The following is a 17,885-nucleotide window of genomic DNA, read 5'->3' on the forward strand; positions in this document are numbered from 1 at the left end:
TTCGTTATATTAGCCAGTCCACGGCAACCTGAAGCTGTTGAAAAATGAGCACAGAGCTGTCAATCGTCCTGTTGTGGGGGGTGCTTCTCTTCTGTGTTATTAATATCTGCAATCGCACAATGCTTAAAGGAATAGAGAGTTGACCCTGAGTCCCAGGCACAATCCTTTATTCATCCATCTTTGTGTGGGACTGACAGGAAATGAGCACCCATAGCTTGCTTAACACGCAGCTTCACATGCTGTGCGAGAAGTTCATAAGGCAATGCTTCAGTGCTAGCACAACAGGAGGGTCTGATACTGAAGGCCATATACATGTACATTTGTTTGAGAAAGCAAAGCAATAATGCTGTAGTGTCCCTGTAGGCACCGGAAATGTTTTAAGTTTTATTTTGTAACATTCATAGCCCTATGTTGCAAAAGTGTGAGGATGCCCACACGATAAAGACGCTGTTAGTGAACCGACATGTATTTTCATGAAATAAAATGTAAAAAAAGAATACACATTATTAATAAATTATTTAATAAATTATTATACACTGTGTATAACCTTGGTTGTACTTAAACGTTGTGCAGAATGAGATTATATTAGATTAGTAATTTATCATGTCCTGGGTTTGTCCTCTATTTCTCTAATTTACTCTTAAATAATTAGATCATTTAAATTGTGTTGATTATGATGATGATGTGGATGAAGGGAGTTGTTGTTAGTGTAGGTATTGAACTGACATTTGTCCTGATGTAGTTGGATTCAATATTGTGTGGCAAACAAACTGTGAAATATCAGATCTGCCCACATCACTAGGAATGACATAATTTCTTTATATTGCTTCCTAGCATTGTGTAGATCAGGATAAAGATTAGTCAATATGAATGTCTAGTATTCAGCACCAGTTATTTGAAACCATAACTTCCAGACGCAGGCTACAGCTTACTGTAGATTTAATAGCAGGTTTATAGCCGTAGTGAGGATTATGACAGATATTGTGAAGTCTGTTCATGTCCCCATCTATATCTTTTGACACGCTCTTATAAAGAGAACTTATCTTAAATTATTGTACTTCTGTTTGAAAATATTTAAATACCACCTGTTCTATGTTGTCCTATTCACTGTCATCTCACCCAGCTTGTGTGGCATTTGGATGTATTTTCATAGATTTTTTCACGAATATATATCTTTATTTATATGGATTTCAATATTATTTCCAGAAGTTTGATAATTCAAAAAACACGTCAAATATGTTTTCCAATTATTTGCTTTTGAGTAATAATTTATTATAAATGACTAGGATCTATTAAACTGTTTCAATACAATAGTTTAGTCAACCACTATATCCCTAGACTGAAGTTTAATTATGGTTCTGAAAGTGAAAGTTTAATTAAAATAAGACAGAAGCTTTAGAAATTAAATAAACATTGGTTATATTTATGTTTATGTTTCTAAGAATGATAATCCTTACAAAAGAAGGTTGTCCTGCTTCTATTTTAAAGCTGTTAGAAAGAAAAAAAACAGTACAATGGAATTAATTATTTAATTGGATGCTATCACCTTACTCCAGTATATCAGTAACCATGGCAGAATTTCATCCATTATTAATCAGGATGGTGGAGGTGTACCGGCCTGCTAGTTTGCTGTCTTTTTGGAATGAGTTGTATATGTTTATTGATGTCAATGAAGAGAAACAGTGTTTGGCCCATTGTCCAGCCTTAAGGAAAAGAAACCAAAAGAGAAGCTCTCCAGCACTAGGACCATGTAAACTGGGACAGTACTTCCAATGGAGCGGGAAACGTGTAAAAGCCCAACAAAGACCGGGGCAGAGAAACCACAGAAGAAAGTGAGGTTCCGAGTGGCTTCAGCTCACAGTGGAAGAATACTGAAGGAAGTTTACCAGGATGGAGAGCCAACGAACTCGGTGGCTTGCGAATGTGCTAGCAGCTCAGAGGCTGAGCAAGTTAGACCCCACCAGGAAGCCAACGGGCACCACAACGGTCACCTGGGCTCAGAGCCGGACAACAGCGAGAGTGAGCCGGACGACTTGCTCCTGTTTGTCGGGGCTTCCAAGGACAGGGCTTTCAGCACAAAGCGAGTCAACATACTGAGCAAAAATGGGACAGTTCGAGGAGTCAAGCACAAAGTGAGTGCGGGTCAAGTGCTCTTCAACAACCTCTCCAATGTCAGTGGGGTAAGTGAAGAGAAATTAATTTTGTGTCTTCTGCTTTCAAGATCATTATGTCTCAGATTGCTTTTCAAAATACTTTTGTTGTAATCAATTCCCAGCACTGTCCACACTCTTTTGGGTGTTACACACTTTTCCTTAATGCTGTTTGATGGAATACAATGCAGATTAATCAACACATACCCTACGCCATATCAAAAGTACAGTATGTAGCTTTCATTGTTTCTGTCACTATATTGTGACCTAAATGATCATGTGTACTTTTATGTTAATCATGACAACATTTATGAACAGCATAAAATGTTAGCTGTTAATATATGATTAATTTATGTGTATATTAATTCAATATATTTTGAATGTGTTGAATCACCCATATCACAGCATTTTCGATCAGGTAATCAGGTAACACAGTTCTTCAAATATTTCTGCTTTCAAATAAATATCAATGTCAACAGTTATATTTATATCTAGAATTGTGTTAAGAAGAATAGAGCTCACAATATTCTAATACTAAGACAAATCTGTGCTTTCCCCCAAAAAAACTAGTGTTTTATTTCATGGAATCAGATGTAATCATAATTCAGCTTGCTGTTTGAACAAATACACAGCCTAAAAAGCTAAGCTGATCATAACTCCTGTGGCAAAAACTTAAGACCTGAGACATTTGAATAAACCCCTAATGGGATTGAAATACAGTGCCACCCACTGATGCATGTTATTTAAATGATTCCAGCATCTTGGTGTAGAAAAAAAAAATCTCTTTGCAAATCTGATTCCATTAAATAATGTGGTATATATATATATCGTACTCTTTCTGAAATGTGAACTGTGATAAAACATACTGCAACCTTTGACTCTGACAAACAAATTTAAGAAATGTATCGATGTTTCTAAAATGAAAATCTGTAGAATGTCAGGAATATTTTTTAGGCTCTCATGGTCATGTAGAAAAAAGTACAGCTACTTAAATTTGAAGGCTCAGAATAGATTTTTATATTGCATGTTACTTTTTCAAATGCAGTATTCCAGAGATTCAGTATTCCATATTCTGGTATACAAAATTGTTTGTCTACACAAGAAAGTTTCACCATGCAATGATCTGCTGAATTTACTAACCTGGATCATGCAATTAATATTTTATGTGCAAACCTCAGATAATAATAATGAGAAAAGGAAGAAAATGAAAAGAAAAGAAGAATATGGTTAATATTTAGTGTTTTGGGATAAAAATAAATAAACATGTAAGCTGCAAACATGTAAACGTGTGCTTAATTGACACTTAATTCTTAAGTGTGCTTCTGCATTACTCCTGCCTTTTCAGTATGCTGCTCTACTGTTGATATTTGCTTTACTTCTTTACTGCAGATCCCCATATATATATATATATATATATATATATATATATATATATATATATATATATATATAGTGGGGGGAAAAATATTTGATCCCCTGATGATTTTGTACGTTTGCCCACTGACAAAGAAATGATCAGTCTATAATTTTAATGGTAGGTGTATTTTAACAGTGAGAGACAGAATAACAGCAAAAAAATCCACAAAAACGCATTTCAAAAAAGTTATACATTGATTTGCATGTTAATGAGGGAAATAAGTATTTGACCCCTTCGAGTTAGTACTTGGTGGCAAAACCCTTGTTGGCAATCACAGAGGTCTTCTTGTAGTTGGCCACCAGGTTTGCACACATCTCAGGAGGGATTTTGTCCCACTCCTCTTTGCAGATCCTCTCCAAGTCATTAAGGTTTCAAGGCTGACGTTTGGCAACTCGAACCTTCAGCTCCCTCCACAGATTTTCTATGGGATTAAAGTCTGGAGACTGGCTAGGCCACTCCAGGACCTTAATGTGCTTCTTCTTGAACCACTCCTTTGTTGCCTTGGCTGTGTGTTTTGGGTCATTGTCATGCTGGAATACCCATCCACGACCCATTTTCAATGCCCTGGCGGAGGGAAGGAGGTTCTCACCCAAGATTTGACGGTACATGGCCCCGTCCATCGTCCCTTTGATGCGGTGCAGTTGTCCTGTCCCCTTAGCAGAAAAACACCCTCAAAGCATAATGTTTCCACCTCCATGTTTGACGGTGGGGATGGTGTTCTTGGGGTCATTCCTCCTCCTCCAAACACGGCGAGTTGAGTTGATGCCAAAGAGCTCGATTTTGGTCTCATCTGACCACAACACTTTCACCCAGTTCTCCTCTGAACCATTCAGATGTTGGAAAACTTCAGACGGGCCTGTACATGTGCTTTCTTGAGCAGGGGGACCTTGCGGGCGCTGCAGGATTTCAGTCCTTCACGGCGTAGTGTGTTACCAATTGTTTTCTTGGTGACTATGGTCCCAGCTGCCTTGAGATCATTAACAAGATCCTCCCGTGTAGTTCTGGGCTGATTCCTCACCGTTCTCCACGTCCACGAGGTGAGATCTTGCATGGAGCCCCAGACCGAGGGAGACTGACAGTTATTTTGTGTTTCTTCCATTTGCGAATAATCGCCCCAACCATTCCAGCCTTGTGTAGGTCTACAATCTTGTCCCTGACATCCTTGGACAGCTCTTTGGTTTTGGCCATGGTGGAGAGTTTGGAATCTGATTGATTGATTGCTTCTGTGGACAGGTGTCTTTTATACAGGTAATGAGCTGAGAATAGGAGCACTCCCTTTAAGAAAGTGCTCCTAATCTCAGCTCGTTACCTGTATAAAAGACACCTGGGAGCCAGAAATCTTGTTGATTGATAGGGGATCAAATACTTATTTCCCTCATTAACATGCAAATCAATGTATAACTTTTTTGAAATGCGTTTTTGTGGATTTTTTTGCTGTTATTCTGTCTCTCACTGTTAAAATACACCTACCATTAAAATTATAGATTGATCATTTCTTTGTCAGTGGGCAAACGTACAAAATCAGCAGGGGATCAAATACTTTCTTCCCCCACTGTACCTCCCCTGCAGGCCCTCTCTACACAACCTGAGGGGTGCAAAGTGAGGACCTGCAACCTCGAGAGTAAAGGGGGTGTTAAAAAAAAGGGCAGAAGCGACATCCCTGAGAAAACATCTGCAGGAAATGAAACGTGCCAGAAATGACATAGACAATACGGTCTTCGTTTGGTGTGAGACAAATCCATGCTATTTTTAGAAAGTTAATTAACTTGTAAATGAGTGTCATTCCACATCTCAGTTTATTTCACAGAAAACATTTTACCTATATAAGTTTTATATATCATTCGATATGTTGAATATGAAGAAGTAGCCCCGCATAGTTTTTTAATTGTCCTACTTTTATCCACTTCAACACTTCCTGGTCCTATAAATAATGAACCCGGTATTATATACGTCAATTCTGGCACAAAGTTGAATTTCTGGCAGGTGCTTTGTCAGGGATGTTGCCAGCCCTTTTCTGGATGTAACCCTGCTCTTTTTATTTGTTACCACCACCTTTTTCCCATGGTTGCAACTCCTCTCTTTGCACCCCTGGGCTTCTGTACTTTCACAAATACAAATCACTAGTTCATCAGTGCCAGAGATCAATTTCATCATCAGACCAGTGTCAGAATACAATTTAGCAGTTGAGCAATTTACAAATCACTCAAAAGAGAACTTCAGATGCAGATTTTTGATAACAGTAATGGGCAGCCTAATACTTAGTAATGGTGTTTAATATTTTTTTCTACATGGCCATCAGTCCTTTAATTCAACAGTGCACGGTTTCAATGCTCGGGGGCTGCAGTTTAGCAGGTTTTCCTGGTTATTTAAAATCAGTAACAAAGTAAGAGATTCAAAGAGTTCAAACAATTAGATCAGTTAGGTCCTGTGGCCCTTGAGGATTAGACCATTGAAAGTAGCTGGACTAAGATACCAAATTAGTTGAATTATGATTGTGTTTTTAAAGGTTTCCCTCCGGGGCAACAGTGTACCACAGAAAGAAAAGCATTGAGAGGTGTCTGCAAGAGGCTTCCAGGATCACATTTATCTCTGGGGCACACCTGAGTCAATGGAATCAGTTGGACTCTGAAAAGATATATACCACAATATAACAGTACAGAGACTTTGGGACTTTGCCCACCTTTCTGCAGAGCCAGCAAACATCCAACAATTTAGTGTCAGATCTTTGCACTCCTGTTGCCCAACCAATAAGCCTGTTTAGTAAAATAGTTCTGCACTGATCCACCCTCACATGCCATTTACCCTCGCCCATTTCTGTGCAGTTCAACACATTTTTAAAAACAAAAATCATTCAAGCTATTGATATTTATATTCACCAAATGTCACTAACAGAACAGCATTTTCCTAGAGTCTGTTATAAACTGTTTATTAAAATTGTTTAATTTCCTATCTTGAACTTTGTTTTCAACAAAAATAAACAGAAACAAATCATCACATACTTAGATGTAACGCAATGGTAAATGGAGGGTGAAAACTCTTTGTCACCTTTGCATGGTGTTAACTGCTGTTAAATTAGATCTGATGCTAAAATATATATTTATATTATATTAAACGAAATGCTCCTGTTATACAAGGGTGGATCTATATTTTCTGTGCCGAATACAGAAGGAAACACTAGAGACCATGGAGAAACTATGGTCTGTTTAATATCTTCACTATATACTAAACTAATCACATGGGTAATTTCTCAATTTTTGGTGCTCTGGGAAAGGATGTTTCAAACTGTCCTTGTATATAGTCTAATCAGTCTAATCAAGAAATTGTTTGGTTAAGTTAAATATACTGAGGATTGTGTACAAAGCTGGGCTGCCAGCTACAGGTGTACTAGAAAGTGAGTGGGCTATTGTGTTCGCCGAACAACAGGGAATAGAATGGGAGCAGGTATTGTGCATGCTGCTTTGTGTTTAATCTGGCATTGTCTGCAATGCCATTCAGAACAATGTCACACAAAGGCCGAGATATGAAAACCAATCCCAAACATCCCGAATGTTTTACAACCAGGCAAGCATTGAGACAGGAAACTGGAGGACTAATCTGTAATTCTCTGGACACCCTGGGATAATCCTGCAGTGCTGGAAACTCAAGTGCACAGCTTGTGCTACTGTTATTCTTTCCATTCTTTTGAGTTGGTAATAGTAAGAAACAAACAATCAACAACAGAATACTCTGAATATTGTTAAAAGTCTTGCTTTCTGTCTTCCTCAGTCTTTCTTCCTCAATCTTGAAATCTGATAATATCTGAAGAAAACATGGAGCTAATTTTTGGTTCTTAAGAGGCTACCATGCTTTCATACTTGTTATTAAAGGACTGATTAAGATATTAAGGGGATATAAAGGGATGCACCTTTATAGGTTTATATTGTCTTGAGGGAACATAGTCTCACAGGATGGTGTCATAAAATGTATTAATCTTTTCAAAATGTTTTCGAAAAGTGACTGATTTACTCATGTGTAAATGTCATATAGTTCTGTGCATTTTGAGAGATGTATAATTTCAATATCAGTTATTACATGTATTTACTATCGGTTGCCTTTACCCAAGACATTGTCACAATTGTCCAGTATTTATTCTTAGCAAAGTGCTGCAATGTGCCCAAAAACCATTGAGTATCTGGTATGGGTTGATACTTATAAATGTTCACTTTGATTCAGATGTTATGCTTAAAAAAAAATAAACACATTGTTCTCAATATAACACTAGACAGTGAAAAAGTTTTTGTATTATTCCAAAACAGAAGACTATGTTCTTATATTGTCTTCATTGATATAGAATAAAAAAATAAAAAAATACAGTGTTTGTTAGTTTGTTGTTAACTTACTGTAATGTAAAGTGTTTTAATTAAAATATATTTTGTACTTATAAATGCTTTAGATCCCATGGGTAAAACTGAGAACAGAATAAAATATACCTCTCAGCCATTAAATAAACATTATATAAAGCATTATACATTTATCTGCTGTTATATTATATTAGACCTGTTTTCAAAATCAATATAAATACAGATGTGTGTAACTGATTAAAGATTTTTTAAGCTTTTCCACAGTGGAGTTTTTTATTAGTTTCCTTTGAAGTGCAACTGATTTGTGTATTGATAAATAATTAATTGAAGAGGACTTAAAATGGCATCCATGAATACACTGTTATGATAGGTTGCAAAAGCACCCCAGGATATCTGAAAAGCAGGACCCAAAGGGGGAGGGGACAGTGCCTAACGACATTGCCTAATAGAGCTGCCTATAGGCCGACCCAGGCAGACACTGTCACTCAGGCAGACCCATTCTCTGCCTGCTTTAACTAGTAAAGCAACTAAACCTTTTTGTGTCAAAGCTCGAAAGGCAAACACTTGACCTCGTAGTAGTGTTATCTTTCTAATCGAGAGTACTACCCAGCAGGAATGGGATACCATATATCAAGCCATCATGAGGGAGGCCAGCAGCAAAACTGAAGGCAACAGTCTGCAAGGAGATGAGACCTTGACTAAAGCACAATAAACAATACTATAAAGGGGGGCAGGGAACCAACAGGGAACCTCACATTGATAATGAAAACAAAGTGGGATCCTGGAGGAGGATGGAATGCCATCAACTCCACCGATCTGTTTCCATGAAAGGAGAAGAGAAAGTTCAGGAGAAATGCAGGGTTAGGCTGAAGTGTAACAGCAAAGTGAGCACAAGAAGTTGCGTCACAGAGCACCAAACAATGCCTGCAATGGTTCATACTGAGGGCAGGGTTAGCGATGACGCTGCTATAGGCCCAGAATTCTCTGACAAAGTTTCACCGATACGCTCTCTGTCAGTCAAAAGAGAGACAAGCATGGATCAAATACATTCTCTCTGGGGACAGTGAGGCAGATATGGCAACTGAATCGAGTCATAGTCCAAGGAACTGCACCTGTTGTGTTAACAGGAGACAACTCTTCTCTCAGTTGACATGCAGGCCCAACTTGCAGAGGTGGTGAAGCACCAGAGCCATGTAGGTCTGGAAGCGCTCCCTGGAGTGTGCACACAAACCAGCCAGTGGTCTAGATAATTCAAGACTCAGACCCTCAGATTCTACAGGGATCAGCACAACATCCATGCACTTGGAGAAAGTACGAGGAGTGAATGGCATGTTAAACAAAAGGACACAATACTCAAACGCTTTGCCTTCAAAGGAAGCACTGCACAATTAAATAATTATTTAAAATATTATTCCCAGGAGGCACACTTCCATAAGTAATACTCAATGTAATATGAAGATTAAATGTCACATAGTGTAACAAGAATGTTTTTTTTTATCTCACCCAATCTGACATGAAGTTAACATTAACTGTTAAGATGAACCCCAACCCTGTGTCACATCTTTATTTACTTAATAAACTTAATTGGATTCAATGGGATTGAAGGATGGGCTAAGGTTATGGTAAGGTGTAATTAGGTATAACTGGAAAAATCAGCAATGGCTTTAAGATTACATTTAAGTTTTACTATCTTTCATTGGACACTAATAATAAAATATACTTTTTTTTTTCAGCCAACATTCACGCTGGAATTTGGAACAATAGTGATTTATACTACCAGTTTCCGGGTGGTGAGAACAACTTTTGAAAGGTGTGAGCTGGTGAGAAAGATATTCCAGAACCACAGGGTAAAGTTTGTAGAGAAAAACATTGCTCTAAACAACAAGTTTGGAACGGAGCTGGAGGAGAGGTGTAAGAGGGTGTCGGAACCTCCTTCACTTCCAGTGGTCTTCATCGATGGACATTATCTCGGAGTAAGACTTCTTTTGTTTGTATTTGTTTGTATATTCTATATCAAGCTACTATATTTTTCCATATTACAAAGGTAAGGCATAACTGGATTGATGAGATCCTACTCTGCTTATATGATTTCTGGAATCCCCAGTCATTTAGAATATGGAACTAAATGGGTTTTCAGTTCATTGTAAATTCATTAACTGTCAACCATAGAAAGATGTATAGGCATTTATATAGCTATAAATACAGAGAACTATAAAGATAGTTTCTCTACCATCTGGAAAATTTAATATTCTGAAGATAAATTACATTTTGTTAACAGCATAAAAACAATATCCAACAGAATATTGGAAGTGAGATATCCCACTCATTTTTTGCATACAGTTGGATACTAGACTCAGGTATTTAGATTTACATGCTGTTAAAAATGGTCAAGGCTTATAATAAACCCATTCAGCTTCTTTCAATTTTCCAAACCTGTGGGAACATTTTTTAATCATTATTTTATGGTAAACACAATATGCAGATATAATAAGTTTGGAGTGGCAAGCAAAGTATGAGGAGTCAGCAAATTATGAAGACTCATATTATATCAGTGAAGAATCCAAGTAAAGTAAGAGAATCACACGTGAATGTAGAGCACTAGGATTATGTATTCCAAGTTCTTAAATCCAGAGTGCTTTATATTTTTATACATCTGCCATTTAAGTAAACAACATGTCTTAACTACTCCTTTTGCAAGAATGGTGAGAAATGTAAGTTTTGAAAACTTTTCTTGTTTGCTGCCTAACAGGGTGCAGACACAATTCTGGGAATGAATGAATCTGGTGAACTTCAGGATCTTCTCACCAAAATTGAGGTACATATCGCTCATATGTTTTCTTTTTCATACATTTTTATTTTGGGAAATGGACATACTGTGAACATACTACACATAGTATGTACACAGCGGGGTACAGGCAAGACGCATGCACCTCCGCAACACAATGCAATAATATACCGGGCGGGCTCATGAGGCAACGTACCTGGAGGCCGCGTGACAGACCCTGGAAACACATTGACAGGCAAGTCAGCAAGCCCAGGAGCAGCTCCCATTGGTGTTCGACTTGGCATAGTCCGGTAGGAAGGGAAAACACGGTTCAAACTAGCTCCATCCAGGATGCGTTAACAGGGGCAGACTGGGAATAGAGACCAGGAGCCAGAGCCCGCAGGCTACTGGGGCTTGACTGAAGCCAATACCAGGTTCCCAATGGAAGGGTCTGTCATGTCCAACCTGTCGAATTGGACAAATGTGAGCAGCGAAGCCCAAGCTGCAGCCACACAAATGTCTGCCAAGGGGGCTCCTTGAAAAAGGGCCCACGATGTGGCAACATCCCGAGTAGAGTGGGCCACCAGGTGTTCAGGCACTGGGGTCCTGGTGGACTCGTAGGCCATGGTAATGGTGTGCACAATCCGACGCAAGACACGCAGTTTTGAAAGCGCTTGGGCCTGTGTGCACTCTCCATAGGACACAAACAGTTAGTCTGAGCTCTGAATGTCCTTAGTGCGGTCCAAATAGCACCCAAGGGCCCGCACAGGGCGGAGCAGGTGAAGCCGACTCACCTGCTCTGAAGAGAAGGGAGGAGCATGGCAAGCCATCAACTCAACAGGCCTGTTGACATGTAATGGAGACAGCACTTTTGGGAGGAACACAGCGTTAGGCCGTTAAACGTACACACAATGGGTGTATGGACAGGGCATGTAACTTGCACACGCTTTTGCAGTGGGGATTGCCAGGAAAAACTCTGTCTTAAGTGCCCTAGCTTAGTGAGTTCAGAGGCTCAAATGGGGCTTGGGAAAGTGCATCCAGCACTACATCAAGGCACCATGTGGGCAGTGAAGGGTGAGAGGAGGCCGCAGCCGTCGAGCTCCCTTCAGAAAACTGCACAGCCAGGAAATGAGACCATGGGGCTCGCCATCAATCCGGACATGACATGCGGAGATGGCCGCCAGATAAACTTTGAGCGTGGAAGGGACTTGCCCTGGTCCAACAGCTCTTGTAAAAAAATTGTAATATGACCCCGGTGGGGCAATTAACTGGCAATTAACCCATGTCTTGGCACCAGGTGCAAAACGTCCGCCAACGGTAGGAATACTGCGACCTTGTAGAGGGAGCTTTCTCCGACTGAATGGTGGCTATTACCGTGTCTGACAGACCCCAGGCTATCAAGCGATCCCACTCAGGGGCCAGGCCCAGAGCTGGAGCAGGCCTGAGTTGGGTTGGTCTATAGAGTAGACAGCACGATCACACATGACACAGTGCATCGGTCCCCCCGCCATGTCCACGGGGGCCCCATTGGAAAACATTCTGGTCGCCCTACTGGGAACAGTAATGCTGACAGGGGAGGTCAATAGCACCTCTACCCTCATCTTCAACAATACTAAGACCATATACAGAGCGGGGTTGACAGGAGATCTGCTCGTGTACCCTCCACTGAACACAGGAGCACTTCTGACAACTAGCAGCTAGGGGTGGGGCGATAGTAGCTCTACTGTGTAATAGTATACAAAGTGGAGCAACAAGAGAAGCTCAGGAGCAGTCACCTCCTGCTCAAGCAGCACAGCTAGGAGAGGAGTGACAGCAAGCTCTACTGTGACAGCAAAGTTAAATAAGGAAGTGGGGCAACAGGAGCCGAGCTCATGCACCCTCGCTTACCACAGGAGCAGCTACCCCCGGCCTGACCAGCACAGCAAGGAGCGAGATGACGGTAAGCTCTACTGTGTTAAAAGAAGGAGCCAATATACAAGGTGGGGCAGCAACATACAGGTTCTTGTGCCCTCACCCACCACAGGAGAAGTCACATCCTGCTCAGTAGCACAGTTAGGAGAGGAGTGACGGCAAGCTCTATTGTGACAGCAAGGCTAAATAAGGAAGTGGGGCAACAGGAGCCGAGCTCATGCGCTCTCGCTTACCACAGGAGCAGCCCCCTCTGGCCTGACCAGCGCAACAAGGAGACAGCGAGCTCTACTGTGTTGTAACCAAGGAGTATACAAAAAGTGGGGCAAGGGGAGACCAGCTCCATGCCCTCTGCTTATTACAGGGCTCAGTGAATTGTATACAATGGGGTAGCAGAGTAACACACACGCACATCCGTGACAACGTGAGCAGCGGGCTGCACAGGGCCAGCCCGGGTGGCCTCCACTGAAACAGCACTGACTATACACAAGGGTGGCCTAACAAGACAAGCCCTGTGTGGTTGTGTAAATGAGCACTGTGCTGCGGAGGCCGGCCGCTTGGGCTCCATCTTTGATAAGGTGGAGGCCGGCGCCTGGAGCGAGGAAGAGGAGGGGGCCTGGAGGTGCCGCTCCAATGGTCTCCTTCTTCACTCTGCTGCCTGCATGGGAGTGTGCACAGCAAAAACGGCAGGTGCAGCTGGAGTAGCAGCTGCATCATTCGTGGCTGCCTGCGAGGCTGCTGGTCTGGAGGAGGAGACGGTGGCTCAGGCAGAGGTGGAACTCTGATCCACTGAGCCCCTACTGTTGCTCACTAATGTGGAGGCTCTTAGGATGTGGCAGCGATGGCGGCAGCGTTTTGTACGTGACTGGGACCTGAGGCATGCCGTAGCAAAGTCGGGGTCCAAATTGTAACTGTGCCTATGGTCAGCAAACAGACAGGGCAGATGACCTCTCATGTCCAGGTGGGGGGGACAAGGTTCGATGGCCACAAGCAGCGCAACAGCGGGGGCCGAGCGGAGGAGGAGCAGAGTCTCTCCATGCTCTGATGTGAGTGCCACACAGTGCGTTGGCAGGAGCGTGCAACGGTGGCACCGATCAGTGCAGGCACCGGAGGCACACAGCAACTGGGACACCCTCATGACAAGGTGGAGCGCCTAGCGGGACTGAGCACTGTAAGCGCGTCTCCACCTGGCAACGCTACACTGGCCAACAACTGGGGCAACTGCACAACTGCACCGAAACCAAACCTTGCTGCCGGATAGAACACTGTGTATCCAGAGGATGTATCGCTATGGAGGAAAAGCCCTATGGACAAAAACCAACACAGCAACTAGTCTGTAAATAATATTTCACAATAATTATATTAAAATGACTAGATAAGCCCTGCATGATGTATTATAAAACCGAAACTGAAACCGAAGCGCAGCCGGACCTCCGGGGGGCTGACGGCACAGAATGGTGTTAGTTAATAACTAATAAATAACTAAAAAATGTAGGCAGACAAATGTGGTGAATCAGTGGGTGAACAGCACTATTTGTGTAGCCAGCCAACCGAAAGCCCAAGTTTGGGTTGTAAACAAACACACAGAGAGCTCTCACGGCTTGATGTTCCAAAGGGGAAATGGCAAAAGAGGAAGTTCCTTTGATATAGAGATGTTTCGATTGGGTTCCAAAGTGCACTGAAACCCCTCCCCCTTGGGCAGTGCTTCTGACTTGAAAGATAACCTTTATTTTGTGTGTTTTATTGTCTACAGTTTGCTCTTGAGCAGTGTATGATCATAATGTCATCAGCAGTGTGCTGCCCAGAACAAAGTAATAATTTGTCTTTTCATTATTGTAATTTGCTCCAGTTACATCATACATAAGTAATTAAAGAACAGCAAAATAAAATATTAGTTTTTGATATTAATATGGGAAATAATGGGTTTAAGAAATGTAAATGGAGAAAAATAAGCAGAATATTTAATAACATTCTCATCTTTAATATACAATTTTCCTGCTGCTTATCTTACCGCAGACCAGGAGAGTCTTGTTTGAAAACATGGGTCATTTGACTCTGTTCTTAAGTTTTGAATACGTGTTTCTTTTATAGAAGATACACAGTAATTTACATCCGGGTATTAGGAAAATTGAAATGACAATAAGTACTGATTTCTCATTCAATCTTAATTAACGACATGATTAAAATATGTGTTGTTGTATGTGGATTAGCCATGGGGCTTTTCAGTGTAACACTAAATATTGGTCAACATTTACACTATATAGCCTGCAACACTATATATTCTCTGAGACTGTTTAATTTCAATATCTGACAAACCACTGAACAGTCTGCTAGAGCTGATGCTTTAATTGCACTGTCCTGAAAGGGTCATCCTGTCTCTTCAGACCTTGCATTTATCTGTGAGCTCCAACTATGTGGCTGCACTGCACTCAGTTGTGTATTGTCGATTAGGTATTTGATAGAATCCTCTCCCTCTTCTAATAATCCATCACACAAATACATTTAGTGGAATCTGCCACAAAGGTATAATGAACACTTGATTTGTATTCACCACCTTCACTATAATTTATAAAGTCAGTTTAGACAAGAATATTTAATTGTGAAATAATTCTGAAGCATTGTGATTGATATAGTGTGCTGGTGATTAACGTAATGCACTTGCCTTTTACCCCTGGGACCTGCTTGGAAACAGAAAGAGTAATATATCAAAATAATCAGATGCTTACAAACAGACTGAGAGAAAGCAACACTCTGCCCAGGAGCCATTACTAAGGCAGAGAGATGGTGCCAAAACCCCTTTTCAGTATGGCTGGATCAGAAAAGCTCAAAATGGTATCAAGATTGCATCAGTGAACACAGTAAATTATAAATGTGCATCAATAACAGTACATTAATAATAAATGGGGTACGTCAAATCTGTATACAACCAATTTGTTAATACACACCGGGGAGGACATAGCACTCACAAGTGAAAATCTGCATGCCTGACAGGCACAGCAAGCGATCTGATACTGTTGCCTTTTCCACCTGTAATGTACAAAAACATGCCAAAAAATGGTGGCAGGTGGTCTGTTTCTAAAGCTTGCACAAAAATGGGATAGCTCATTTTGTTTACCATGGTATAGAAGTAAAAAGGTCATGTGGATGTCAACATAACCACAAGTTTGAGTTCTGTCTGCACTGAGTGAAATTACATATTCACATTTAGTTTTGCGTAATGTAACAATCAACCCCCTCTTTGTCTAAAAATGTTTTGGTCCAGGATCTGCTGTAACTGACCTATAGTAGCCGATCTGTATTGTCCTTTCATGCTGGTTAAATGTATCAAAATGATTAAAAACAAATGTGCATCCTGTGAAACTTGCACCACTCGCTGGCAACTGAATTATTTTTAAACCCTGATAATTCTATGCATGGGATGACATTTCTACATAAGATAAGAGGTATAGGGATGTTTGGAGATGCTGCTCTGTGATTCGATGGTTTCTCATATGTGATTGATAATACTTTCACAAAACATCATTTGAAAACAATAATAGAAAAGCAGCACGATTACGGAGGAGTCAGAGGAGTGAATGAGTCCAGAAATGTATAGCAAAGACAAGATTCCTTCAAGGAGATTATAAATCTAATTAATGTCAACAGTAATCTCTTAGAATATTAATGTTCATGTATATTTTATCGCATTTTAAAGCCGTGCTTTTGGTGCTTTATGAATATGAAAAGATATCAGGCTCAATGGAAGTACATTGAATTTTCTTGTAGCTCGGGTTCTCTCACATCACTAAATCTGAAGCCAGCCCTCTGAGTTTAACAGTTTTGGATGATAAATGCTAAACAGTCTGGATGAAGAAACAAATTATCAAATAAAACAAACAAACATAAAAAAATGAAATAATACCACCACGAGCATGTTCTCACTGTGGATTATAACTGAATGACTATATCAATAATGCTGTCTGTCATGTGAAATACAATGTAATAATAATATATAAAGCCATATTCTACGATTGCATTGTGAATTATTTATACAGCTGTATTTTATACTATTGTCTTTGGTTTTATTTGTGGTTTAGGCTGCTTATCAGTGGATGTTAATGCTTATTGTACGCTTGTTTTTTCAGAAAGTGCAGCACCCCCAGGAGTGCGCGAGCTGTGGGGGCTTTGCTTTCGTCCCTTGTTCAATGTGCCATGGGAGCAAGATGTCGGTCTTCCGCAACTGCTTTACAGATTCCTTCAAAGCTCTCAAATGCAGTTTGTGTAACGAGAACGGACTCCAGCCCTGTAAGAGCTGTACTCACTAAACACACGACCAGGAACCTTCCATGTCTGCGCCCCTTCATATTGCACTGTACCATGGGTGTACATTCACTCCATGCTATTTATAAGGTTCATTTGCAGTCCTGTATTCAGTTCTTAGCATAGCTGAAAACATAACTGAGTACATTTTCATATGTATGCTACATAGATATTAACATATACATGGCACTGATATCAGGGGGAAGTAAATCGTGCACAGGAGGTTGGTGAAACATTTTATAAATAGCAAGGATTATTTTACTGATCACGTCATGGTTTTGAAACTTGGAAACAGCTTCAATAATGAAAATGCTAATTCATTTTGTACATTGTTTAATAAATTAGCTGTATGATTATTTGTGCTCAGCTTCAACATGAATAATTAGCCCTATTAGACATTTTGCTTGTGCAGACATTGTGTCCTCAGAACAAAACCAGAGTGAAACAATAACTTTATAAATCAAACACCTTGTGCCACCTTGCTACAACCTAAACCGCACCTGGAAATGTCCCAAGCCTCGATGTTCTAAAAAGTTAAAAGAAACATATTAGTAATGTATTCTTGTCTGTCACTTCCTAATTCAAATGGAATGGACACTAATTGCAGAATATGAACTGTATGGGGCACCAAATATAAAACAATGCAGTGTGTTTTCATGTGTCTTTTTCACAGATTTTATTTAAATCTTGTGTGTTTTTCATGATTTAATAACAAATTATGCCTTTTTTCCACATGTATAAATATTTAGAGTTTTTCATTACATACTAAAATACATGCTAAATCTGTGTTTCTGAAGAATAAGTATTTGTTGTTTGACTAAATATTCAACTCAATCCTAAATCTTGAACTCACAAACTATTTAGGTTTGAAATAAATGTTTAGCTTAAATCTACATCTGAATCTCAGATCTGAGTTTCGCTAAATACATATTTAGATAGTATGTGAATGAGTCCCACCCATCTGTAGTACATCAGCCTTCACTGAGCAGTGGGGGAATGTTTTTACT

At 40.2% G+C, this 17,885-nt stretch overlaps 1 protein-coding gene across 1 annotated transcript; it reads left to right on the forward strand.

The window, feature by feature from the left end:
- The first annotated feature begins 688 nt into the window (after positions 1-688).
- On the forward strand, positions 689-16,883 carry grxcr1a (glutaredoxin and cysteine rich domain containing 1 a). The gene is made up of 5 exons (XM_066719761.1): positions 689-709; positions 1,806-2,180; positions 9,641-9,880; positions 10,657-10,722; positions 16,704-16,883. The coding sequence occupies exons 1-5, from the start codon at positions 689-691 to the stop codon at positions 16,881-16,883; spliced, it is 882 nt and encodes a 293-aa protein (XP_066575858.1).
- The last annotated feature ends 1,002 nt before the right edge of the window (positions 16,884-17,885 follow it).

The sequence above is a fragment of the Amia ocellicauda genome, chromosome 13 (genome assembly GCF_036373705.1).
Source record: "Amia ocellicauda isolate fAmiCal2 chromosome 13, fAmiCal2.hap1, whole genome shotgun sequence".
Taxonomy (NCBI): Eukaryota; Metazoa; Chordata; class Actinopteri; order Amiiformes; family Amiidae; genus Amia; species Amia ocellicauda.